Source organism: Cyanistes caeruleus, chromosome 4 (assembly GCF_971803275.1).
Source record: "Cyanistes caeruleus chromosome 4, bCyaCae1.hap1.1, whole genome shotgun sequence".
Lineage (NCBI taxonomy): Eukaryota > Metazoa > Chordata > Aves > Passeriformes > Paridae > Cyanistes > Cyanistes caeruleus.
This window is the reverse complement of record NC_141704.1, coordinates 52,008,564-52,035,157: the sequence shown is the minus strand read 5'-3', so window position 1 is coordinate 52,035,157 and position 26,594 is coordinate 52,008,564. Positions and strand designations below refer to the sequence as shown.

The window sequence follows — 26,594 nt, the reverse complement described above, 5'->3', positions numbered from 1 at the left end:
ACGGGGGCTCAGCTCCCCACCTCTGCCCTCAGAGCTGGTGCACGTTGGGACGTTTCAGTAGAAGGTGTTTCAATAAACAGAACTACACCTTCCATTCTATGGGAACACAACCAGGACTCCGAGATTGCTCCCCTTCTCAGGCAGCTGCACCAGCAGAGACCTCGCTGCTTTTCAGGAGAAACAGGAGCAGAGTCTACAGATTAAGGCAATGCATTTCTTTAATTCAACATAGAAATTGTAACAAACTGCATATTTTCTGATAAATTCTGAAGTATTTAATTGTAAAAAATAAAGTTACTGATCACATTCTACTCTATCTTCTATTCTGCGTTAGGTTTTAAAATACAGTGGAGCATCACTATAGTCACTGCCCCAACAACGTGGCAGCCAGTGACAGCTTCTCTTCCACCCAGCAGCTGCAAAACAAGAAACTAATGACCCCTCCCTTCTCCCAATTCAAATCCTCCCTTGTTTCTTTCCACCTCCTCCAATTTCCACCTCTCTTCCAAAAGAGGAAAAAAAGCCCCTTGAAACACTTATCTTACTCCTGAAAGGAGCTTTATAGCAAGGCTCAACTGTATAGACTAGAACAAGATACAAAAAGTGATTAAAATCCAAAAATTCAGAGAAGGAAAATGTAATAAAGTACGCATGGCGTGATAAACCAGGATACACATAGCAATTTGCTACATTTTTCAAAAAGTGCTAACCAATTTTAGCTTAAAATAGTTCAAGAGATCTTACAAATTGCTATCATAGTGTAAAACTGAGTATACTGAAAAGTCTAAAACCTGACTTGACTGTAGAAAATGTATTATATCTGTTTCTAATTTACATAGCATTTGTATTTAGGCACACAAAAATAAATATAGACAATCAAATGCTTCATTAAGTCTGCAGAAAGTTATAGTTAAAACCAAGCAATCAACTGTTGTGGCAAACATCACGTTTTTACACCTCTCTCTCTACCCTACGTGTGTGTTACACAGGGGTGGATATCCCTTATGTCATCCTCAGGCTTCTGAAAAAGTTACTTACTGTTTTCTGCCAAAACCAGGTAATTTGGGAACTACTTGCTACAAAGATAAATTTCTCAGAAAAATCAACTGATGCTTTCTGTTAAAATGTTTTATTCCTGCTTCTGGGCCAGGAGGCTTTGGGCTGGAGTGGAAGCCAGGCTGAGCCAACACCAAAGGCTGTTATGGCACAGCATGACTGGAGGGTTGTGTGACAAGATTTTAATAAAACTGTATAAGAGTAAGGGAACAAATCAGAGCAAGGCTCCTTTGAGAGGGATCTCAAGCTGTTCTTTCGCTAAGGAGCACATGGTGATCTCAGTATTTCATCAACCCTCCCTGCTGCTGCCTCAGTAAAACTGCTCTTACCTGAGGTGTCAGCTTTTCCCAGGCACACCCAGTGACCCCACAGCTGTTTTTAGAATGCCTGTGGTACATCTAATAACTCTCCCCAGGGCTCAGGGAAGCAGGAACACACTTGGCTTCCGGTGGCACAGGCTCACCAATACCAGTCTGGTGATTCATGCCGCAGTCCCTAACTAATGGAGAAAGCTATTATGCAACTGAGACTGGCACAACTGGCAGTCTCTGGTCAACCAGGAACCTAACAATAAATTCCAGCTTTCTTGATTTTACTTGAAGAAGAAACTTCTCTGTTTCTGAGCTAGATTTAGTACACTAATTTCCTGCTAGCCTAAGGGCACAACCTGAGCTGAGGTTAGCAGTGTGTGGTGATTGAGGGCTTTCAACACATAAAAATTATTCAAGTTATCCCACTATCTTGAAACAAATTGAAAAACATCACAAACAATACCAAGCAGCATAATTTTTATTTGGTGTTACAACAGCTGTGCAGCACCCATGCTTTTGGGCACCACATTTTACTGTTTATGACTTTTCTTTTTGAAATCTAAACAGTTGTGTTCAGACAACTCTATGTGCTTTTTTAATATACACATTGTGACCCCTGCATTCAGCCTGTCCAGTTAACACTAGAAATATTTGTCAAGGCAATTAATTATTTCACCTTTGCTATAATTAGGGAGCAATCAAAAGAAAAATTTTACTTTAATCTGACTGATCACATGTACTGTACATACCTGTTCCAAACCCAACGTACTCAAAGGTTCTAAGTTAATGCACTCTCTTATTCAAGTCAAAATGCTGTACATCTAAGTATCCACACAATCGTACATTCCTAATGATTCTTCTTTACACCTTTATTCTTTTTAGAAATCTGTTTTAAAAAGGAATAAAGAAGTTGCCCTGAAGATCTATATTTCTTTAGAACAAAACATTATACACTACCTTGAAAAATAATTTTATCAAAACCAAATTCAAATCACTGTCATGTACAATTTTCAGTTAACAGTTCACATTGAAATTGCACTTTGCAGATAGAATAAAACTAAAAAATGAAAACATATTCTATTTCCTTTCACAGGAGGCTGCCTCTTCAGGATTTTTCTTCCGTGAATGCTTGTATTTGTCTACATACGCTTTCACTAGATTTGCCACTTTTGCAGAATTAACTTCTCCACTCTTGCTATGACAAACCTGCAACAGTTTAAAGAACAAAAACGCTTGAAACATTTCCATTGATTTGCCACAGTCCCACATTATTCATTTATCTCCTGACACTTGTGATTCTTCCATCCCAGGTAAAACATATTTTAAAAGTCATAATACTTTCCGATTGCTTCCCAAGTACTTCTGAATTCCCATTCAACTTTTCCACACAATAACCAGATTCTGTTCTGAGAAGCCAAAGAAAGCTCTTGTGGATGGAGAAAGAAGAAAGGTATTCTTGCTTCTCCATCTTCCCCCTTTCCCACAATAATGACAAACCCACCCCAAAGCTTGCTCCAGGTGAAATGTGTGCAGCTTGGATTACTGGACCAACTTACTTTATCTACAGCTTTCCGCACAATTTCTTTGTATTCCTCCTTAGTGATATCTTTGTTTTGGTAGAAAGGTTTAATCGCGAGCTTGACCTCTTGTGCTGCTTTTTCTTGAATTAACAATTTCTGAAGAGAAAACAAACTTGAGCGTTATATTTCGCTGCCTATGTATCTTTATCAATCACAAATTAAAACTTTAGAGGAAAAAGATTGTACAGAAGATTAGAAAACCACCCCCACCCCTGCTCCCCCCCACATTTCAGCTCTCAGGGGAGCTGCTGTGCTCTAAGAACAGAACATTTTCCCACAGCAATTCAAGTAATATTTGTAACAGTGCTGCTTTAAAGATGACTACATTAAAGAGTCAGAGGCTAATCTGTGTCCTCTGACTGCCACAAAAGTATTACATACATGATGGTATGGAGTATGTTACACTGAAGGGTTATTGTCATAACTTGCTATTTTTCAGTACATCAAAATGCATTCATATAAAAAATTAAAATGTCTATGTTTTAATGTAAATATAAAAACAGTGTATATATAAATACATGCTGAACTTTGAACTTGCCTGGTCCTTCTTTGAGCTATCTGCACTGGCTTCCACTGTTACGCTTGCTTTGTTTTCTCCCAATTTTACAGCTGCATTAGAGCTCTTCATGTGACCTGATGACGTTGCATTACCCGAATTTGGTCCCTGAACTGTTCCCATGTTTCCCAGGACTGCTGCTGGAGCAGGCAAAGCTGGAGCACTCATGCTGTTACTTACATGAGAAGCATTTGGAATACCCTGTTTTAAAAAGTTACCGGTAGTTAATACGTCATTCTGTATGGCAATGTGCCTTTCTAGGAGTCTCAGCTGCTCTAGAACAAGCACAAATACCACATGCTTTGGTTCATCACCTAATTTCCACACTGCCCATGTTTATGGAAGGTACACACATTACATTAGATCTACTCAAAGAAAAAAACAAAAAGAAAAGCTTGAGAAGTAAAGCATCTTCCATGTCACCAAAATGGCTGCCATTTTCTAGCTCTGATCCCAGAAATCAAATAACCTGCAAACCGGCACCAGGGGTGGTAGTACATGGGGAAGGAAGTTTATGGCTGCAGAATCAATCTGATTTACAAAACAGAACTGTGATAAGTAAACATTTTCTAAAAAAAATCAGCACCTAAAAACACAACCAAAAGGTACACAAAGCCATTTACTTGCATTCCTGCATCATAATGATGCTGCTTTGAAAAGATCTATTTTCATGTTTGTTATCAGCTTGAACTTGCACATATAAATACACAGGCAAGAGATGAAACATTGTCTGAAGTACCAGGATCTGTTTTTCAGAAAAAGCCACTTTCTGGCCATTTCCAGACATAACCAAAAGACACTATACATACTTTGGAATTGAGAAATTAAGTAGCTCTCAGACTTCAGATAGAAGCCATTTTTAGAAAAATCCCAGAACATCCTCCTGACATGTTTCTGGCAGGCTTCTCTAAACACTGCTTTTTTGCAGGTCATCACCATTACTCTTTACACATCTGCATTTATCTAAATGGAAAATAATGAAATGGAGCTGAGCTCTCTGGAGAGGACAGAGAAATGGAACTGTTATAATCAGCATGCTGACGCTCACCAGTATGCTCTCTTCATTTTCCTTTCAACGGGAAGGACAGGTGGTGTCCTGCAGTACTCAGTCATTTCTATTGTGCTACTGAGGGCTTGTTGAATGAAAGCTCAAAGAAAAAGCAGCAGCAGCTGCAAGAGCATTCAGGTTCATGGACACCAGTCCACAGAAGCAGGTAAGAACAAGTGCAACATGGGCTTTACAACAGGTAACTGCATTTTGCAGCAATACACAATCTTTACAGTAACATATTTATTACTGCATTAGATACTCATTTCAGAGGTCTGAAGCCTATGTTGTGTCTTCTTACATTTTTGGAAGTTAAATCTACTGGATTTCCAATTGTGAAAATATTTTAATAAAGACAGGAGGAATTAATTAAATTAATAAGCAATCTACCAGGGTTTTAGTTCCAGCACTACATTGTTGGTTTACTTTGCAGTGTATTTCACATGGCCTGTAATCCCACTCAGTATTTCCCACAGCACTCAACTCCCCTTGTTCTGAGTTAATGAATATGAGCAGATGACAGCAGTGAAAAGTGAGAACAATGTAGGCCATTTATCAGTTCACTTCAGATCTTTAGAGATGATGCAAGAAAACAGAGGGCTAGAAATCGTTTGTTCACTTTTTCAACCTGGAATGTAGGGGAAAGTGGTTTAGGTTAGAACAAGCAGCAGCAAAAGAAAAGCACAAACCCTAGTCAACTCCTGAAGAGCCCTATACTTATCATAAATGTAGCATTACACCTTCTTGTAGCACCACGGGTTCTCCTCCAAGTTGTTCACACCTTTCCTTGATACAAAAGCTCTTAATATAAACAGCTAACTACAGGAGGAGCTCACATACACCAGAATTGTTTTAAAGGTATCTTGAGAGTCCTTAAAAGATGGTCTGACCTGCCCTAAGCATGGAAGAGTCTTTTTGAAACTGGAGAAATAAAGTGGGAGTTAGGTCTCAAACAGGGTATGCAAAACCAGGAGAGTCAGGTAAGAAGAGGGAAGTAAAAAACACTGAAGAGGCCTCAGAAATTAGTAATAAAAAGACTCAAAAGATTAAACAGAATAAAAAACATGTGTGGGGAAGCCACTGAGATGGTGACAGCTGGAGAATGGAAGTGTGGAACAAATGAGTGCCATGCAGTACTTGGCAATTTTCCTCTGTTGATAAGACCCCCACAGAATGAGAACTGCAACACAGGAGTTTAGATCACTTCCTGCATGCTGCTGAAAGGGTATTCATGCATTTCCTAAAATGCTTTAAAATCAGGTTTGGAAGGGCAAAATTTAGTTTTGGAAGCAGTTCACTTCTAAGATAGAAAAGATAATGGACAACACTGATGAAATTTTTCAGTGTTCCATTACCACAGAAACACAGTTATGATGTTTTATGTTATTATTTAAAAGCTACAGTCTCTAAACAACCCATATGCTCATGGATGCTTCCACTTCAAATTTGATACAGGGTGGAAGAAAACAGGCAAGAGAGAAAGAAACTGCAAGTATAAATTTATGGTATTCAAGATAAAAAATCCTTAACGGGTCTTATTTCACTACTGTTCTTGCCATGGCTTCTGATAAAGCATACCTGCAATTGTTTTCCATCTTGCTGTGAAGCAATGTAGTTGACTTGTTGAGATGGTGGGGGTGGAGGTGGAGGCGGAGGTAATCCCTGAGAAATATTTGTGGGAGCAGCTACCTGTATGAGAGGCACTCCGGTAGGGAGATGCATGGGCATTGGAGGGTGGATGTTGAAAGGATTTCGTTGCATATTCATCAGGGGAGGATGGACACCCACTGGATACGGGAAGATATTCATAGGTTGGTGCTGTGCATTCACTTGTGGCATTACATTCATTTGTTGCTGCATCATATTTATTGGTAACTGAGAACCATCACTTTGCTGGTTGCCTTGGTCTTTCAGGTTTGGATCTGCCAAAACAAAAACCAGACAGTATATCAAGAAGAAATTCTGTACTTAATAAAGCAAAAGAGCAGCCAGGTGTCTAAACTCTTAATTAAAGATGGATTATCAAAAAGCTTTCTATAACCTGAGTATTTTCAAGATATTGCATGGCACTCACCAATGTACATGCCATGAAACCAAATGCAGGCTTCCAGGTTTAAAAAGTTCAGGTTACTATGAAAGCCTATGTTGTGAATTTGTTTTCTCTACTTGTTCCCATAACATAGCCAATAATTATTTCATCACAATGAAACTACAATTTTTCACCAAAGAGCAGGAAGAGAACATAATTTACCCAGTTCTGCAATTGCAGAAGGTTAGTCACTCATAACTACATCAGAAAGTCTCTGCTCCAGACTCACTGTACAATTCTGGTAATTACAGAAATACTCTGTTGGGATTTTTCACACTGAGAAATAAGTTATCCTCAAACCATTGAAGAGATATTTATTTTAGGAAAGAGTTGTTCTAAACCCCCTTAATAGTATAACAGGTAAAACCTAGAAGTAAAAATAACCTCTTGGAGTAGTAGGTAGCACTTCTTAAATTACTTTGATATCCCTTCTTCTCTTCAACAGAAGCCAAAAAGTTAAAATCCAGACATAAGCAGCAAGCCTTCCAGAAGTCAATTAATTAGTTTGGAAAAATGATTGATAAGCAAGCTACAATTTAGATGTCCTTCCTTAGAATTCCTTCCTTGAGGAGTCCTGTCATCTAATTCACAGGGATCATAATCTAAAGCCTTACATGTCAGCCCAAAACCTCATTTGTAAAGGTAATGGGGTAACAGAATCACTGAGGTTAGAAGGAACCTACTGAGACTCCCTGGTCCAGCCTCCCTGCTCAAGCAGGGTCAGGAAAAGCAGGTTGCCCTAGAGGACCATGTCATGATGGCAACCTAGCCTGTTTTATCCAGTTATGAGAGACTGTTTTACTATTATCAGCTGAATTCAGGTTCCAAAAGTGAATAACAGCATGATTGTTCCTGAACTATATGAATAAGTCTTTGAATCACAAAATGCTTTCAGTTACAGTTAGAAGAGTGACAATGTTGCCTCAAAACTAGGAAGCCACTGATGCCGTTCTCTCTCAGAAGATGGAGAAAACTGCTGGCATTTGGGATGAAAATGGATAAAATGAAAGGCAAAAAAAGGAGAGAGTGCAAGAGTGCAAGTGTGGTTGTCTTCAGAAATGGATTTCATAGTTCTTGAATTCAATTCACATCTATCTTTCATGATTATTAATCAGGGCATTAATAACCTGTGGATGACTTCTTAACTATTCAGAATCAATCTCATCCACAGTTCAGTTAACTTACTTTCTACCAAAAAGTTTATTTCGGTCAGGGTAGTTGTCTTTTAGATATAAAAACCCCTCAAAACCTGCTTTAGATTTATATTGACATTTTAGAGGAATTTTAATACTGAAATACAGTAAACGCACTGGTTTTGTACTTATAAATAACCCTAGATTTTTTAAAAGCATTTAAACAGGACTATGCTTATCTAGGAGCAAGATAAATTTCAACAAGCTGCGTTGTCATCTCTAAAATCTGCTGTGTAGGTCTGCACAGGCAAATTCATGTATTTTTGAAATGAATTAGTCTTCTTAAAGTTGTGCAGATGCTAAGAGTAACCATGAAGATATGCCTTTACTTCAGCCAAAACAATTTACTTCAGCAGCATTCTTCACATGCTCAGTCCTTAAACCCAAATTTGGACTTTACGCAAAACCAAGAAGCCATCAAATTACAAGAAATCACCGAACTCCACACCTTTATTCCTCCATATTGCAAAAAGAGTATGGATTCACCCCAAACTGATTTTTAAAGAATTAATCTGCAGATCAGATCACGGGGCAATGTGACAGGATTTTGTTCAGCTACTGCATCTGTGATTAGACAATTATATTTCAAAACCATTAATACCTTGTTCAGGTGTCTCCTCCTCTTGTCTCATTCCCCATCCAGACTGTGGGCTTGATGAATTGCGTCCCCTTCTCGAATAATAATTCTGCACATCAGCAGGCAAAGTCTTCCTCACAGCCCAGCTGGATGCAGATGTCCACCCAGACCTGTCAGCGGGTGTATCAAATGAATACTCTTGTTCATTCTTACGCTTGTATGGCTGCTGTTCTGAGAACCTTGAAGCTTCATTCCCAGAACCATTTGAGTTCCCTGAGAGAGGTTTTCTGTTTTGCCAGTGATTTTCACTCTGGTCTCCATACATGAAACCACTTCGGCCACGGCCACCTCGGCCACGCTGACCTCTCCCTCGATTCGGAATCCAACCTGAACCAAAGTTTTTATTCCAAGACTGTCCTGCGTTATCGTGCCTGCCCTCTTCCCAATGTGGGTTCTCTCTCTCTCTGTTCCTGACTTCAGGAACAGAGTTTATCCTCTCCATTACCCAGTCTGGACAATCATTCCTCTGCTTATCTGAAGAACATTGATCTTCATTGCTTTTTTCTGTATTACTGTCTTTCTCTTTTTTAAGAGTTTCATTCTGTTTCTCTTGATCACTTCTCCTGTATCGATCGTTTCCTCTGGGACTCTTCCAGCTGTCATTTGCCCATCTCTCTTTCCATCGAGGTGAATGACTTTCCCTCTCATTTCTAGAGAATGAGGAACTTTTATTTCTAGTCCTAGATCGTGACCTTGATCTAGAGCGTGACTGGGACCTAGACCACCTCCTATTTCTTCTTTCTCTGTCACGATCTCTTCTTTGATTATCTCTATCACTGCTTCGAGACCTGGATTTTCGCCTTGGAGACGAATCCTTAGTTCTTGATCGGGAAGATGATCTCCTGCTTTCCCTGACAGTTTCCCTCTTGGGAGATCGAGATGGTGTTTTTTTCTCATCTCTGTGTGTGTCTCTCTTTGGAGAACAAGACATGGATCTCCTTCCCTCCCTCACAGCAACCTTCTTGGGTGATCGTGAGCTCCTGTCTCCAGTTGTCTCCCTTTTAGGGGATGGTGATTGAGATTTCCTGCCCTCTCTCCCAGAAGGAGACCAAGTTGTTGATGGAGAGTGAAATCTAGATCTTCTAGTTCGAGACTTTTTCTCTTTTCTGACCTCCGGCTGGCACTCTCTTTCTTGAGGAACAGTTTCATCTTTTTCATCAGAACCTGATGCAGAGTTTCCCACATCACACTGCAAGGTGTTCACTTTTTCTTGCTCTGTACTTTCAGGTGGTGGTAATTGTTCAATCTTAGGTTCATTCTGGTCACTGCAAAATGAGTCACAGTCCATTGGTATCATTTCATTGTTATCTTCACCAAAATGTTTATGTTCAGCATTTACCAGGGGTGACTCTGAAGTTCCACCCTCTTCACTTTCTGAAATGGTATTCTCTTTTAAGGGTTGTTCTGATGCAGCGTCTATAGAAATACTGTGTATTAATGCATCTGGTTCTTCATTTTGAACAGGACTTGCACTTGTATTTGCACAGTCTACTACTGGCTTTAGCTGAGTCTCAGAATTATCCATTTCCATGGCTTCAGGACGCTCAGGCAATTCACTTCCAGGGCTCTCTAATGGCTGATCTTTTCCCAAAGGTTCCAGATGTTCCAACAATTCATTTTCTGGACTAGCTATAGGTTGATCTACTTTTGTCAAAGTTTCTGTGTTCTCCATTAATTCTTTCTGAGGACTACATGATGTTTGATCTACTTTTTCAGAAGTCGCATGGTTGTATACATCATCTTTGGGACTAGCTACTGTTTCCACTTGTTCAAGAGTATTTTCACAATCATCCTGATTGGCAAGATCTACATTTTCTTCTGTAACATCTTTTACTTCAAATTCCTGACTTTCACTTCCTGAAGTTAGTACTGGGGGTTCTTGGAGAGAAAAACTTACATCTGCATTGCCTGAAGTATCTTCATCTCTACCACATTCTCCTGTAGTTTCCTCAATTTCTGCATGCTCACTGCAGCTTTCCAATCCATTAGCAGACTCTGTTTCTACATTATTCTTCTGTGAGAAGCTTGCATTACTGCTCTCATTATCTGACTGGTGGTCTTTATCTAAAGTTAGGCCTGCTTCAGGCTCAGCAATGTCATCATCTTCCACTGAGTCACGGGGTGATTTTTCAGAACGTGCAGAACTTCTCAGTTTCTTTTTAACTGCAGGTGTTTGTTGTTTAACTGCTCTTTTAGACTTGCGCTTTGGAGGAGCATTCCCTGCTTCTGAGTGGGTTTTACTCAGAGATGAGTTATTGCTACCAGGGGCACTGCAAGCAGAACCGCTTGATCGAGGGGAGCTCCGAGACTGACTCAGAGGCTCGTTTTTGCTGTTTCGTGCAGACCTTCTTGTAGGAGTAGTAGTAACTGATTTCCTCCTACTTCCTCTAGTGCCAGATGAACCAGAAGCTTCCTTTTTCTCTTCTCCTTCTTGGGTACACGCAACAGCATATCCTTTGCCTAAAGATTCTAATAGAAACAGAAGACATTAGGATTTGATAATAACCATTTATCTGAACATATTTCAGAACATAAAAGGGCCTTCAGCAGTGTAACAGGTATCAACAGATATCCTCAAATAATACAATTTAAGATTATTATGAAATACTGCCACAGGTTTTTTTCCTTTTTTAAATGGAAACTGGTTGTTTTAAAGAACAGAAACAAGGTAAAGTGACACATCAGACATCTGAGCACACACTTTAGAAGCAGTGCTAGCCTGGCTACATGGACAGTGATAGCATGCACAGTGAAACTGTTATTGACACGGCTGCTCAAAGACAGTCAGCATTTAAGCTGTTAGAAAAGTAATGAATTAACCACACAACACTGTCAGCATATAGCAGTTCCTGTCACTCTGTACCACAGGCCAGATGATAGTGAAGCTCAGTACTAGAGAAAGGGACATTTTCCAATGGCCATCAGTGGATGATCACATGCACAGCAGTTAATCAGACACAGCAGTGACAGTGCCAACTTATTCACCAGTTATAGGACAAACTGAACTTAAACTCTGCCACAAGACACCCAAGGTGCCTGCAGACTACACTGCATCAAAAAAATAAAAGCTCTACAAAGAATGACTAAGGCACACCTAGCAAGCAGCTCAGCTCTTGTGTTGATACTGCACTAATTTATTTCATGCCATCTACCATTCGACAAAAGTCCTGGTAGGGAAGCTAAGGGTTATATTCACTGCACAGGGAAAACTGCACTGCCAGTACCTACAAAAGCTTCTGGTGGACAGCTCAGAAATTAAAGATTAATGATAATTAACTAAATGTACTTGAATGTAATACTTCAGAACTAAATTAATTTCTTGGGATGTACATTAATTTGTTTCACACTTTGTGTAGATTTCAGGAAGCATCAAGAATGTGGTGTTTAAATGAATTCTTTTACAGCTTCAATTTCATACATGAATAGTGCAAACTAAGAAAGATTAATTGCTACAGATTTTTCAATCTCTCACATCACAAACATGTGATTTTAACTCTGTACATTATTTCCCATGCTTTTGCTACACTAAAATATTTGTCTAATGTATTCACAAACAGATTTTATAAAAGCAAGATTGGAATGAGAAAAGTAACAGCAAAAAAAGCCTCTTTCTACAACTTACTGCTTTGTTAACAGAACAAAAAACCTATCACTGTATCAAATGCAAACATTAATCGCAGAGAATGAATTCCATAACCACCTCGCTAGCCTTTAAGGACTATAATCACAGCCTCTGACCTTCCTTGCAAACACACAATAATTTGTTTAAACACAAAAAGAAAAACGTAGTGATTCTGGGTTTTGCATGCCCAATGATCGAATAACCATTTGAGAAAACGAAAACCAAAATCAACTGTATAGAAAGTACCATGTATTTAAAAGAAAATACCATGATCGTAAAGAACTTCCAAAGGAATTTCAGGAGACTGACACTATTTTGGGTATCTACTCTAACACCAATCATTTTGTTACAAAGTGACTTTACAGTGGTTAAGCAGCACTTACTCAGCAACAGGTGGCTATCTCTGACTAATTATGTCTTCCAACCTATCGCAATAGCCAGGAAATCAAGTCAGATGTTACATGACATTTCAGGTTTTAATATATGTGATAATTTTCTTCAAGGGATAAGAAATCATCTTGCAATAATAATAATAATAAAAAAATAACCAGTAGAAAACAAGTTGAATATGGGAATCTGGACAGAATTAAAAGGCGAGTTAGTTTTCCAACACATTCAAAAATCTACATGTGAAGCACAAACCCCTTTTAGCATGCCCTATTTGTAAAATGTTAACAGAAAAGCTTCACAAGCTTTGGACTTGGACCAAATAAAATATATTTCAGCTCACTCTTTATTGAAAAATATTTTAATCACATAAAACCTGCATAATGCCAGCATAAATCATAGTGGTATTTGTAGATTCACTAATGCATTTTCAGATCAAGTTAGTAAAAAAGACTATTTAATGGTAACAGACTACTAAAAGTGCAGCAGTTACAGGGACGATTCAGACACTACAGTTATCTGGTCATCATTGATATTTGTGTGCCTCCTTGTACAACCCTGGAAGCTACTGTCAGCTGTTACTCTGATGCAAAACTGTATACTTTAGTTGGGACCACAAGCCACACCTAAGAGACAAGTGTAAAAAGAAAACAAAAAATGGTTATGCTATGATGTTTTGGGCCCAATTTAGTAAAAAATGCAAGAACCAGTTTGCACCGTTTTTTAAATGCATCTATTTTCTTCATTCTCCTTTTCTCCACCTTTTCAAAAAGTCAGTTTCCTTATATCTATATATATATAGATATCTCTGCCATGCATCTCTAACAGTATTCAATTAGGGTTCTCTTTACCTTTGTCTTCACCTTTTCTTATGCATGCCATCCTCTTACCCAGATACTATATAAAAACTGAATGGAGAAGGAACACTCACTTAACAGATAATGACTAAAATCCTCAAGGGACACCTTCATATCCACCATCCCCTGGTTTTACTAGGAAATTTTAAGACTCTTACTTCCTGCATGCTCTTTATCAGCAGAAAGTATATAAATAAAATGTGAAGATGACTTAAAACTCTGAATCTTAAAACACTGTAGCATGTTAGCACTAAACTTAAAATTCAATCTTTGTCCACAGTACAAGTATCAAAATTCTAATCAAGACAACTGACAAAATTCTGTTCTAAATATAATTTTTTAATGCTTCTGGTGCATCCTAACAAAAAAGCCTGACTACAGAAGTAGAAAGGTAGACAGAGAAGTCAAGAGGTACAAAAGTCAGAGAGTCAACATGTATACTACTAGAAGAAAAATGGTTAAGAATCAGTTCCATTGCACTGCCAAACATCAGAGACCTGAGGAAGCAACCTATCCATTTTTCACTGGGAAATGTGGAGGTGAAATACATACCTTTAAAAATAATAAAGAACATGAATGGAACTTTTTCATGATCCTTCTGCTATTTAATTCCTTCCAGTAATTTACTTCCACACAATTTTCATAGGCCAGGAGACCCAAATCTGTCCTATCTCTGCCTACTAGACATGTGAAAGTGGCGTGATTCCCAATCCAAAGAAGGTGTTAAGGTATGAAGTCTAGCCTTAAAAAATCGGATTCCTTTGTTTCTACTACTTTGAAGTTGTGCAGCTGTTTGGAAGAGAAACTATGCTCTTGCTGAGTAGAGAGACAGAGGCTGTTAAAATAACTGGAGGAAAGCAATTCCTTCCATATCTTGTCTTCTGCTGCTTTCCTGACAGACCACAGAGCTCCAGCACTTTTGCCCTGTAGAGCTTTTAGGCAAACTGAAAGAGATCCATACATTTCCACTGCTTCCTGACTAATGGTCTTCTCTGCCAGAAAAGTTTGCTCCTCACACTGCACAATATACCCCTGAAACATGTCATTCATAATGCATCAAAACAAGATTTACCCTTGAACAATGGCAAATCAAGAAAGAAGAGCATAAACGGAACAAATGTTGCAATTAGAAATGGAATTAAGTTAATAAATGCTTATTAATTTAATCTTCAAAAGAATAAGTTATACCAGCTTTGGGGTAGATGATTCATATTCTGTATTCTAATTTCAGAAATTAAGTAGCTGACTTTGAAATAGTACCAAGCTGCATCAAAACAGACTTTTTTTTCCCTGTTAAGTGTAACTAACTCTGATTTCTAATAATCGTATTTTAACAATACTCCACATGAGCTATAAATAAAACTTACAAAAAAAAAGTTTACCAAAGTTTTCCAAAGGCCTGATATTTGTTGGAAGAACTCTTCCAGCCACTGCAGAAGAAGTGAGAAGAAAGGTCTCAGCTTCAGCTCCATAAGATATTAAAGGAACACTGCAAAGTAAAAGCAAAAGCAGCAACATTAGTTGTTTTAGCTGTTTGCAGCAAGTCTTGGAATCAATGCACAAAACCAAAACACACTGGGCAACTACAACCCTTTCAACTTCATCACAGCTGGAGAGAAACACAAAGCTGACAGTGAACAAAACTTTCCTTGTCATATTTGATTTCAGGTTAATTTTACTGCCTAATCTATGAAAACCGCTTGAACAAGGTATGTTATGTTAAAGCAATATGCATCTGGCTTTCTTGAAAGTCAAACATAGAGCAGTAAGAGTCAACAAAGTAGTAGGTAATAGTACTGGAAATAAGGGTCTGAATGCTGATTTAGTACTTCATCAGAACAGCAACCTTTTCAGCAGAAAAATGAGAAATAGTCTACATGAGATTTTTAGAAAAGGCTCTTTTTTTTTTCTTTATACAAACAAAAGAAATATATACTCGGTCAGACTCACGCAGCAAACCTTAGGCAAAAACAGAGCTCATTAGCTAGAGATCTACAATTTTTGCATTATCACTGAGTTGGAATGAAACTTCTCCTAAGAAAATGTACATGTAATAAATTTATTATTTTAATCAGAAATGCAATTTTTTATAATAATTAAAAAACTCTTCACTTGGTATTTTAACTTTAGTCTTTGTTTTTATACCAAAGAGATATATAACTCTGTAAGAGTAACTAATAAGAACTAATTTCTTATTGTGTTATTTTAAAATCAGTTATTTTTATATTATATATTTTATATATTTAATATTTCATATTGTTTTTTAAGTTATATTTTTGCTTTACACTCTTAAAAATATCCTTAGGGCATGTTTTAACACACATCTGCTTTCTGACAAAAAACCCCATAGAATTATTTTATGTTCTCTGTTTCACTCGATACAACTCCTATTAGCTGTTTCTAGATGTAAACAGGATTTTTTCATAAATTATTACAGAAGAAGTGATAGAACCAACCCATTAAAGTAGGGTACAGGGTGGTGTGGGGAATCAGAATCAAACTGATGTTAAAGCAAGCATAGTCTGATATCTAGAGACAGAAATAATTTTAAAAGTTCATTGAATATTAGCTTCCAAATAGAAAATATATTCAAACTCACATTTCTGTGAAAAGGTAACATATTAAGATGCATAAGTCTGTGGAGTTACTATGCTTGTCACAAGTACCAAAAAAGTATTAGGACAGAAAAGAATCTGTTGACATAAAAACACCAAGCAGCAAATACACAAAAAATTTAACAAGTTAAATGCAAACACTATTTAGTTTCAAGAAAATTATATTCTCTCTAAAGAGCAATTTAAATTAATCAAACTCCAAACTTGAAGTATGAAGATGCACTATGAATCCAAAACACAGACCTTTCAACTCTAGCAATCACAGATGAACAGGACAATTCCAGTTCTTGTCTCTTCTTTCTGATCCCTGCATTGACTTCTGTGAATTCTGGACTGAAAGACAAATTTCATACAAGAAGTTATGAAAAGTTACTTGGACAATTTTGTATTTCAGTAATTGCTCCTACCAATGACTTTAATTTAAGTGTACTAGAACTTTCAACAGTAATGATTAAATTATGCATTGGTAATCGCTTAGAGGAAAAACCTGGCTAAAACTTTCCTGTTCCTCTTCACAGTTGCAGCAAACATAAAAGAAGTCCTAAATAAATAAAGCAGATGGAATGGAAAACAGGATGAAATGTGTCTGCTGGGGAGTTGAAGGATGGAGAAACTTTGTATCCTTGACAGATAAATTCTGTTGCATGCATGGCAAAAAGTTCCTATTTTACAGACTGTCAAAAACATACAGATGTAGTACATTTTTTTTAATTAGGCCAAATTATCCAAATAACATTCATACAAAGCACTAGTACATACTAACCAGTCATTTCTACAGCTAAAAAAGGATTCTTCACTGCTACCACCAGACAGAAGTGTGCTGAAGAAACTAGTTCTGATGCACTCATTCCAGCAGGTCTGTCTTCTGGGCTATACAAAAAATAAATTATTAATTAAAGACACCCAAAATAAAATAATTAACACTAAATACATGAATATGCACTGAAATTAAATTAGGTCATCAAGTCTTTAGCTCATAAAAAGCAGACACCATAATTGCTCCATAGGTATATGCAGAGATTTGCAGTTACAGCAAACAAATTTTCTCTATTCAGTCTCTAAATTTTCAACAACTGCTCTTTGCAGATAAACTTCGTATTTTATATAAAGCAAAATTTTTAATACTCCACACAGGCATTATGAATAAATAAGCTTGATCATTACTATTGCACAATTCTGCTACCTAAAAGTTCCACAGTAAGTACAGCTCAAGCACCTTCACAGCCCTGCACAGCAGTTCACCAAATGTTTTGTTTCAAGTAGCAAGAGAACCTAATGAGGGTAGCTGGGATTCTCCTTTGCCCTCGGGTAGGATTACAGAACTGAAGATTGTCTGGTGTGCCTAGTTACTGGGCCCACCCACAGGGGCACTTCAAAAGATAACACCACCAATTTATACCCCAACAACAAACCATCAATAGTCCTCCAGATACTCTTCCCGCACTAACACACACTGATCCATTTTTGTCACAGCACCTGAAGGGCTCATACCACCTCAAACCTGGCTAAAACTTTCCTGTTCATTCCCTGTAACTGGTAATTTAAAACAGGAATTTAGAATGCTCCCATAATTTCAATTCAGAAAAACGAAAAATAAACTTTGTAGTGGGATATATAAGAATACATGTCTCCATATGCAGTCATTATCCAAATGCTCTATCAAACTTTGGCACGGAGAGCTGCTTTTGTTGGGAACATACCCTGTTTTATCAGCATATAAATATAAATAAACATACATTTTATAAATATAAATTTTAAATTTTGCCTAAAACACTGTGGGGTTTAAGTTTTACTTTAAGAATAATACAAATTTTGAAATTAACCTTTCCCCGTCCAATTAAAAAAGCTATCCAGATGTTCCAAAAATGTCCTTATGAAGTAGCTGCTAGTATATTATGGCTTTCTTTTAAATTTTGAACATTTCTTGGATAATTGAGTCCCATGCCACCTCCTGAAGGTTTTTAATGGTTCTATTCTTGTTTATGCACTTTTTTTGCTACTATTTGAGACATTAATGCTATTAAACACTTTACCATAAATCAGTGAAACTGAAAATGAAAGCATTCCCCAACCATGAAGTCACATTAGTGGCACATCTATTGTTAAGCTCTATTTTTCCAGTTCAAAATCCCTTCAGTGAAGTGAAAGGTACTTTAAGTTTACAGGGCAATGAAACCCAAATTTCCAAATACCTGTCTTAGAATGGGGAAACTGGAGCTAACAACATCCCTGAAAACTATGGTGTAATGAGCAGAAGTTACAGCTCAGGCCATCAGCTGCTGAAAATACACAGGATATGCACCATACTACATGAATCAAAGCAGTAACCAAAACAGGGACTTGAACATAGCTTTTCCTACAAATAGTCAAATTTCAGGTAAGACTGAAGGATGTCAAATGATGGCATTTACACTTCAGAATTAAATTTATGGCCTAAAACTTATTCATGCACATTCACTTACAGGTACAACTATGAGTAAGAAAGAACTGATCAAGAACTTGTGTCTCAGAGACACAGTATTTTTGAAAGGAGGGACGGTAGAAACCAAACAAGAGAGCCTTTACAGCTCCTTGTAAATCTGGCATCTGGTCATCCTGTGTTTATGGGCTACGATTTATGAACAAGAAACCTGGAAACAGAAACCTTCTTGACAGAAATATCACATTTAAAAAAACCCAACTTGATGCAAACCATAATGTCTATGGCAGATTCACACAAATTGCTTGGTTGATTACGTCTATGTATTTTATTGAAAGTATTAAAAACCTTCATATAATGGTGCTTGGCTGACAGCTTGTAGATGAAACCATCTTCCTTCGGTGAAGATGGATGAAAACAGGGTTTAGAATCTTATAATGTAACATCCTAATCTAAATAAAAATATTTACCTCCATAAAACTAAGTTTAAATCTGAGAAAGAAGCTCATATAACCTAGCACTATATTCTAATTACTTCAAGACCAAAACAGCCAAAATAAAAAAGTTTGAATCATACCAAAATTAACAAATAGAAGTTAACCTGGAAAATAAGCAGGAAGGTAGTCTTAAAAATGCTCTAATGAAAGAAAGCATTTACAAATGTTTCATTAGCAGAACCAACCTTGTTTATCTTCACAGAGAAAGTTTTCTTGTTTTGTTTGTCATACAAAATATTACCTGTGGAACAAGGAACAAAACTTTCATCTTAACTTTAGCATATTAGTTCTTGATTGTTCAAAATCATTAATGCAATGGGAGGTTAACAAAATGTGTATTTTGAGTGTATTTATAATGTTTACGTACAGACTGAGTAAAATGAAAATGCATGCACCTTCACAATAGCTTTTTAGATACCAAGTAGTTTTTACCTCTTCAGATATTTGCTTCATATTTCCTATGTTATGAAAAAACTTGCCAAACAACTTCTATTGAATAAGCCCCTCAGAATAGCAACTCCAAAACAGCTAAGTGCTGCTTATGTTTGAACTCTCACCAAAAAAACTTCTATGAATAAAAGCTAGTCATTAGCTGTTTCCCAGCTGCCTGATGCAGAAAATTACTTGAGGCTGAAACCATATCCATTTGACTTGTGAATGAAATTGAAGAGGCAGTTTTCCAGTAATATAAAAACAGGAGTCTCACATACTGCAATTCTGTTCTAGAAGTTCCACACTTCTACTCTACTTGGAACTTGGGTTTTATATAAAAATGTAAGCAATCCTAAAAAATTTAATTGGCTCATCAAGAAAAGATATTCTAGAGCTCCTTAACAAAACACAGCAATTCTGGCAAATAGCAACTTACTGTATTTTTTCTTCACAATTCTGCTTAATTTTACTGTTATTGGCCCTCTGTCTGGACATACAGCTCTTCTGCAAGATCAAAAAAATACATTAAAAAAGCAGTTTTTAGGCACATGCAAACAAAATCCTCTCCTATTTGAAGTTATTTTTATTTTGTGCACATAAACTAAGTTCTAACTGCTATTAAAACCTGAACTTGCATCGTGAATATCATCTTCCATATATTAAAAGCCACAGTGCTTCAAACAGCTTAGATAGAAAAAAAGGGAAACCAATTTACACAAAAATTAATATCCTGTATTAAATCAGAATGCTCAGTTTTGTTTGATTTCACGGCAACATGTGAAAAAGGTGTTAAAACACGCTTCCTTCTAAGAATATCAGAGTTGATTCAAAATGTGAATCTTATTTTCTTATGAGTTGAAAAAGGTAATTTACCTCCAGTTATCTTTTCTGCAGTGAAGTCTGATCACATCAAACCTCAAGAACTCTGTACTTTTCATACATTCCTTTAAACACTGACCTTAGATAAGCAATATTTAGCAAATTAATCTACGTAATCCTGAGCTTCCCCTGTAACAATGCAGCAAATGTTACAAGATAAAGTTTACCAAAACAGAAATGCTAATTCCATATAACAGCAGAAATGATCCCTCTCAAGCTTACTAGAATAAAATCAGTTTTTGACTAGAACTATTTTTTATAGAAGAGGAACATTACCAGTGCTTATGATAACGTGCAAGTTTGTTTAGATAAACAAAGAAAAATATTTATGTTGTTAAAATCTGATGTAGCCATACTTCAAATTAATGTAAAATTTGTCAATTGCTTGAAAAATGCAACTTTCACAGAGCTCAATGCAAGAAATATATTGCCCTTTACTTCTTCCTTGCTATTTTAACTATTCAAGAGGGAATTACAGCAGTGATAAAAATAAAACTACTACTAGTGAAAACTAACTTATTCTAAAATAAAATTAATTTTACATAATTTTCATCCCATACATGTTAAACCAGTTGATTTTAAACATTTCAAATATTCCAATTCAAATGCTTGAAGTTACACAGATGACCAACCTCACAAAACTTCTCATCCTCACATGGCTGTAAGTTTCCTTATTGCAGGCACAATTTTCCTCTTCCTCCTTCCTCCTTAGCTGCTTTGTAACCTGAACCTGTGTTGTAAAATAGAGTCAATCCAATCTAGAATGTCATGACACTTGGGCTAAATTCATACAAAGTCTCTTCAGGTCTATACAGAAATTAAACTCAAACAGAAGGACTAGAAAACATTTCAAGTCTTACTTCTTTGACTTCACAGTTTTGAGAATTCTTTTCTTTTGTTTTTCATAAAATAGAAAAAATCTACACCTTGATATGTTATTGACAATGCCTGAGATGCATACTAAGTTCACAGGACCAAAAAAATCCTGAAAATTCAGAGTGCCATGGCAAGTGTCTTAGAGCTGTGCATTAGTTTCCATCATGAATCCATAAGTTAAGTTTTTACAATCTAAGCTGGTTGTTCAGAGTACACAGGATTCACCTTGGGAAACTGGTAAACTACCACTCAACTTAATATGCTTCCTCAGAATTAAAAAACACCCAACTGTATCTTATACAATACTGAGTTTTTTCCACTTTTCAAAAACACTGAGAACAATACAACTTTTATTTCACACTGTGAAGTTGCTTAAATGGCTACATTGCAATCATTTGCATTAGAAACTTTGTAGTTCCTCATTTCCAAAATTTGCCTTTTTATGCAACCCCATAATGTATAAGCATTCTAATTCTGAATATCACAAAGAGAAAGCTGTCAATCTCCTGGTAGCACCACTGATGATGCTGACCACTGTGTCTGTATATCTTGGTACACATTCCATCTACTCCTACAGCTCCCATGGCTCTTTCTCAGGTAAGGATACTGTTCTCTGCCCACCTGTTTACACTGCAGTTCTGTGAACAATTTTCAAACTGTATTTTGATACAGCCTTTACACTTTTCCAAATGTAAACTTCAGTTTATCCTATTTCAACTGCTTCCTTGATTCTTCAGCAGTAAAGAAGACAAAATATGCAAGCACAGTTTTCTATGCGAAGGAAGTATCTCTAGTTGCCAGCATGGCTCCTTTACAGGTGACTTTCTGGGCCTCAAGAAGTACAAGAAATGAATAATGGAAGCCTGTTTTCTAAATGTCACAAAGTGCAAGACCAGCAGCTTATGAACTACTTATAAGCATAACTTCATCAAAAAAATTCCAAATCATACATGGAATTATCAGTATCTTTCTATATGCATTTTTAGCATCAACTATCAGAAGAGGTTTTTTCCTACTCGATAAACTACTCTCCATATCAGTATTTTTAAGAACTCAGAGCTGAAAAATATTCAGATTTGGGTTGAACAATGTTTAACATTAATTGATTCCCCTTGCCTTCATGTGTTTTTGTCTGGGAATTGGAGGCTGTGAACACAGAATATTTTTCTCAACTAAAAAAAAAGGCAATATTGCATGATAATTGGTATATCAGTTGTTTACAAAACCTAGTTTGAAAAACACTTTGAGACCAATTACTGTACTTCTATTCTTGGATATATCACAGATGCTCAAAGATACTAGAAAGTAGCAACAGCAGCTTTATGATTATTATAACTATGGTAAATACTTGCTCTGAAAAAATAATTAAGAATAATTCCTAGCTTCAAATATGTAATAGAAACACTGAAGCAGCAATTACTTTGTTAGGAAAGCTTATGTAACATGACACATTTCATTTTATATGAATAAAAGGCTGCAGCATAACTTGGACGTTCCTACAATGGAAGTTATTTGAGCTAATAAGCCTGGAACATACCTTTATCTGCTTATCCAATGCATCCAGCCTGCACACTGCTTGAAATGGTCTGCGATCAATAGGACATGAAGCCTGTGTCTGAAAAATGATTTTTCTTGTTACAAACTTGATGAGCAAAGAGAAGCCTTCATTTTCTACACTTTTATTTGCTATTATAGTATCGTACAGAAGCACACAAAATCCCAACTTGTTCACAGTAAGAATGCATTTGGACACATTATCCATACACTCAGTATTTTGTTTAATATAGACAGATTGCTCTTTCAGGAAAAATCTAAAGGAAACAAAAGCATAACCCAGAAGTTGTGTTTAAAAAAGGAAAAGCATTTTACATCAAGTTACCCTCATTTTCTGGTTTATTAATTCCTTTTAGGTAACTGATTTTATACCAATGTGTCTTGATTTTGACTGGAGTAAAGCTCATTTTTCTTAGTAGCTGTACACTGCTTTGGATTCTATGTAAGACTAATGCTGATAACACACTGAAAAGCCCAACCATATGCAAATGTACTTTATATTTTGCATTGTTCTAACATTTTATTTCTTAATATTATTTTCAACAGGAAGCGTGTTGCATTGTATATCCTCCACAACATAAAACTGGTAAGGCCAAAAGCAAACAGCGTTTATAACACATCTCTTTTGCTGCAGTCAGCAGACAACAGATTCCTACTGTAACACATCTGAAGTTTTACAAACCAGTTTTCAAGAAAAAGGAACTGAAGGCTATTTTACCCTACTGTTTGATGGAAATAGCAATTTACTGTTTTTCCCTGATCACCTAAATGCTCTCTTATTGAGGCTGCACTACATCAGATTAAACACACACACACAGAGAACAGTAACACATTATTAACCATGGAAATGGGAAATTTCAACTGAAGCTCCACCCAAGTGGATCATGTAGTGAATCAGCTTTAAGAGAAATCCACATTGGATAGTAACTTTTGCTGTGAGAGAACTCTTTATTCCTTTTAATTACAGACCTGTTTGCTTGTGGGGGGGTGGTGGGGTTGTTCTTTGTTTGGGGGCTTTATCATTATACCCCCCACATGCACCTTAATTTCATTGCCCTTCAGAGGCTCAGTTCAACACTTGTAAAACAAAATAAAAAACAAAAATACACACTCGGTCTCCAGCCCTAATTCATTCACTGAACAAGACCAGTACATGAACTGCATGCCCTGAAGAGGCATGCAATTTCTGCAATTTAGAGAGTTACAGAGTATCTATTCAAACAAGATGCAGTACTTCAAGTGAATAAGCAGCTAAGAAAAACCTGCATATGAACTCTGCCCCAAAATTCAGTGGTTAACCTCATTCCTGTCTTTTCATCAGGGCTTCTAATTTTCCAGTTAATTCTGTTCTTTTCTCAGTTTCAAAGAGTGTTCAACTGCTATTTTCACATACCAGCCCCCAAACATGGAGTATTAACAAAGTTTCTGAGCTTCTGATTTCAACTGAAAGTAGACAGAACCAAATTAAGACTGATTTTAAAAAAACAAAACCCACCAAACAAACAAACAAATCCCAGGGGTAGCTTCAGGAACAAGCTGTTGAACAAGAAAGTAAGTTAAAGCCATTACCTACCCTCTTTGATGTCTGGCATTTTAGCCTAACTAAAAACTTCCTCTTTTGGGGGATATTATTGCTCTCTGCAGTGTCATGGCCCCGGATAAGAAAAGCATATTGGGTAATTAAGCCAGCTCCCTAAGGACTCAGATCATGAAGTTTTTGTCCTATAGTCAAGGCACAGCTAACCCACAGTAACACAGTAGTGCAATGTTCAATCAGGATATTTGATAGCATGCAATGCACTGTAGCTTCTGAATCCACTGCAAACAACAAGGCACATACTTTCATTCTTAGATAGACCAGATTGTACTAGATAGATAGGAGGAAGTAATTAGACATTTTTGCTCTCATTTCAGGATCTACCTTAGCTGAAATGTTTATCCAATACAACCTCTTGCAACATTAAATTTACACATGAACGTCAAGTGATCTTCCCAAGTGTAAGCCACTGCAAATTAGTACTCTATGATACTTCATTGCAATGAATAAAGTGAGTGTTACTAGTAGCAATCCAAATAGCAACTGTTTTTACCCCACTAGAAACATGTTTAATGTTCAGTTCTCCTGAACTAATGTTTAACAACTTAAAGTTTTACAAAGTAGTAGAAAGGGAGGAAAACATTCTGGAAGAGTCAAAAACTACCTTTAGGTTCAGATATGTTCAGAAACAACAGATGCTCTTTCCACTCCTACTCAGTTGCTTTTTGTAGCCTTAGCATTTTCAGTAAGCTGACAACACTATCACAAGAGAAATTCTAGTAAACTCAGGACATTTGGTTGCACACCCCCAGTCCCCAGGTGGAGTACAGTTGTTTGGTACCCTGAGGGAGTTCTGTCTAAGCATGCATCAGCTCTCACCTGTCTGCTTACAAATTAAAGTAAACATTTAAAATGTTGGAAAAACTGGAAGAAAAAATCCAAAGTTCTTCCCCTGTCCCTTTTCCTAAGAGCAAGACAGGATTTATACTTTATTTTACATAAAGGTAAAGAAAAGTCAACATTCATTACAAGAAGCAATTATGAGGAGTGGCGGCCTTTAACTCATCTCTCACATTTTTTGAGAACATGGTTCAGGTAACAAAGGTGTTGAGTCTTCTTTCATCAAAGGCAGGTTGCAATTCCACTCCTCTGAGGTTTCTGTTCAGGGAGCACTGTAAGTAATAGTGAATGTACACTGTGTACTTTTTGATGAAGAACATTTAAAACAAGAAAGAAGATGCTGAGATGGAACAAGTCTGAGGAGCAGCTACCACTTTTATTGTGCGCAAGGGAGAAGGTATGTGAAATGTATCACAACCTTAGAAGAACCACAGATTTTTACAATATCTTTCTTTACCATAGCTTTAAAAATCAAAACATGCAGTATTTAATGTAATCATCAATATCTTTAGAACCTCAGCCCTGGTACTAGTGACCTGCTTTGCTTTGCTTCCCAACAGTTGTTTTCTTGGAAAAGCTCAGCACACTTCAAAACGTCTTTAATCATTTTAATCTCCACATGAAACTATTTAGAGTTTTCCTGTTAAACCTGATAAATCCACAGTGATTCATTCTTTCACCCATCCTGTGATATCTGAAAAATTCACTTCATAAAATGTGTAAGCATTCACAAAAATCTGCAAGCCCTGAAAAGTTATCCACAAGCAATATGTTTGGTTTTCAGATTTAAAAAAAAAATAAATTATATTTTATTTTGTTTTTATGACCCTCTAGAAAAATCTCACTTCAGCTCCACAGGCATAACTTAATTTCTATATTCCTGCAACTGCTAGAGCAACACAGAACTGTGATCTCCAAACTCAAGAAGCAATTGTCCCCTAACTTAACTGCATCACTTCAAACAGCATTTGAGCAAAGTGAGGCAATCAAAAGGCTGAAGCCGTTACTATATTCCAGCCAGGAATTTTCAGAAAGCTATATAAACAGGTGCAAGCTAACCTCAAAACATATTTGGCTGATAAAATAACTTGGACAGATATCCCCATCTCATCAAGTTCCATGCTATGAGGTTTCATAACAAGTAGCAACAAGATGCAAGTACGGAATTCAAGCTATTGCAGTAGATCCCTCCCCCAATTTTTTTTTTTTTCTTCAAGTGTCTCATAATAAAGTCTGTTCTCCAAATTTTGTATTGAAAAGCTAATGCAAAAAGAAACATGATCCTGCACTTAGGTAATCTGTTACACACAAATAATATCAGATTCTCCTAACTAAATTCAAGTTTAAAGTGAGATTGAGAGCGTTAAGACAATGTCTGTATATTTCACTTCACCTTGTAATAACAGTACAGTAAGAAGCCCACAATTCCACCTCAAGCTCAGTGAACAGGGAGACCATTACACCACACACAGAGAGAAACACCCTCTCTACATTTTAATCAAAATAGGAAGACATCAGAAAATGCACTGTTTTCTAGAAGCATGTAAAA

At 36.8% G+C, this 26,594-nt stretch overlaps 1 protein-coding gene across 3 annotated transcripts in view; it reads right to left on the bottom strand.

Annotated features, from left to right (window-relative positions):
• Positions 1 to 1,827: 1,827 nt before the first annotated feature.
• SCAF11 (SR-related CTD associated factor 11) overlaps positions 1,828 to 26,594 on the bottom strand; it is a 47,281-nt gene continuing 22,514 nt past the window's right edge. For all 3 annotated transcript variants that reach the window (XM_086884634.1, XM_023931163.2, XM_086884635.1), the window contains exons 4-15: positions 22,592 to 22,669; positions 20,811 to 20,908; positions 19,736 to 19,803; positions 19,053 to 19,108; positions 16,715 to 16,821; positions 16,195 to 16,284; positions 14,719 to 14,825; positions 8,435 to 10,939; positions 6,130 to 6,473; positions 3,486 to 3,704; positions 2,924 to 3,043; positions 1,828 to 2,573 (exon numbers count right to left, since the gene is read on the bottom strand). In XM_086884634.1, coding sequence (XP_086740760.1) covers positions 2,445 to 2,573; positions 2,924 to 3,043; positions 3,486 to 3,704; positions 6,130 to 6,473; positions 8,435 to 10,939; positions 14,719 to 14,825; positions 16,195 to 16,284; positions 16,715 to 16,821; positions 19,053 to 19,108; positions 19,736 to 19,803; positions 20,811 to 20,908; positions 22,592 to 22,669 — 3,921 coding nt within the window. In that variant the 3' untranslated portion in view covers positions 1,828 to 2,444. The remainder of the gene's footprint in view (positions 2,574 to 2,923; positions 3,044 to 3,485; positions 3,705 to 6,129; positions 6,474 to 8,434; positions 10,940 to 14,718; positions 14,826 to 16,194; positions 16,285 to 16,714; positions 16,822 to 19,052; positions 19,109 to 19,735; positions 19,804 to 20,810; positions 20,909 to 22,591; positions 22,670 to 26,594) is intronic.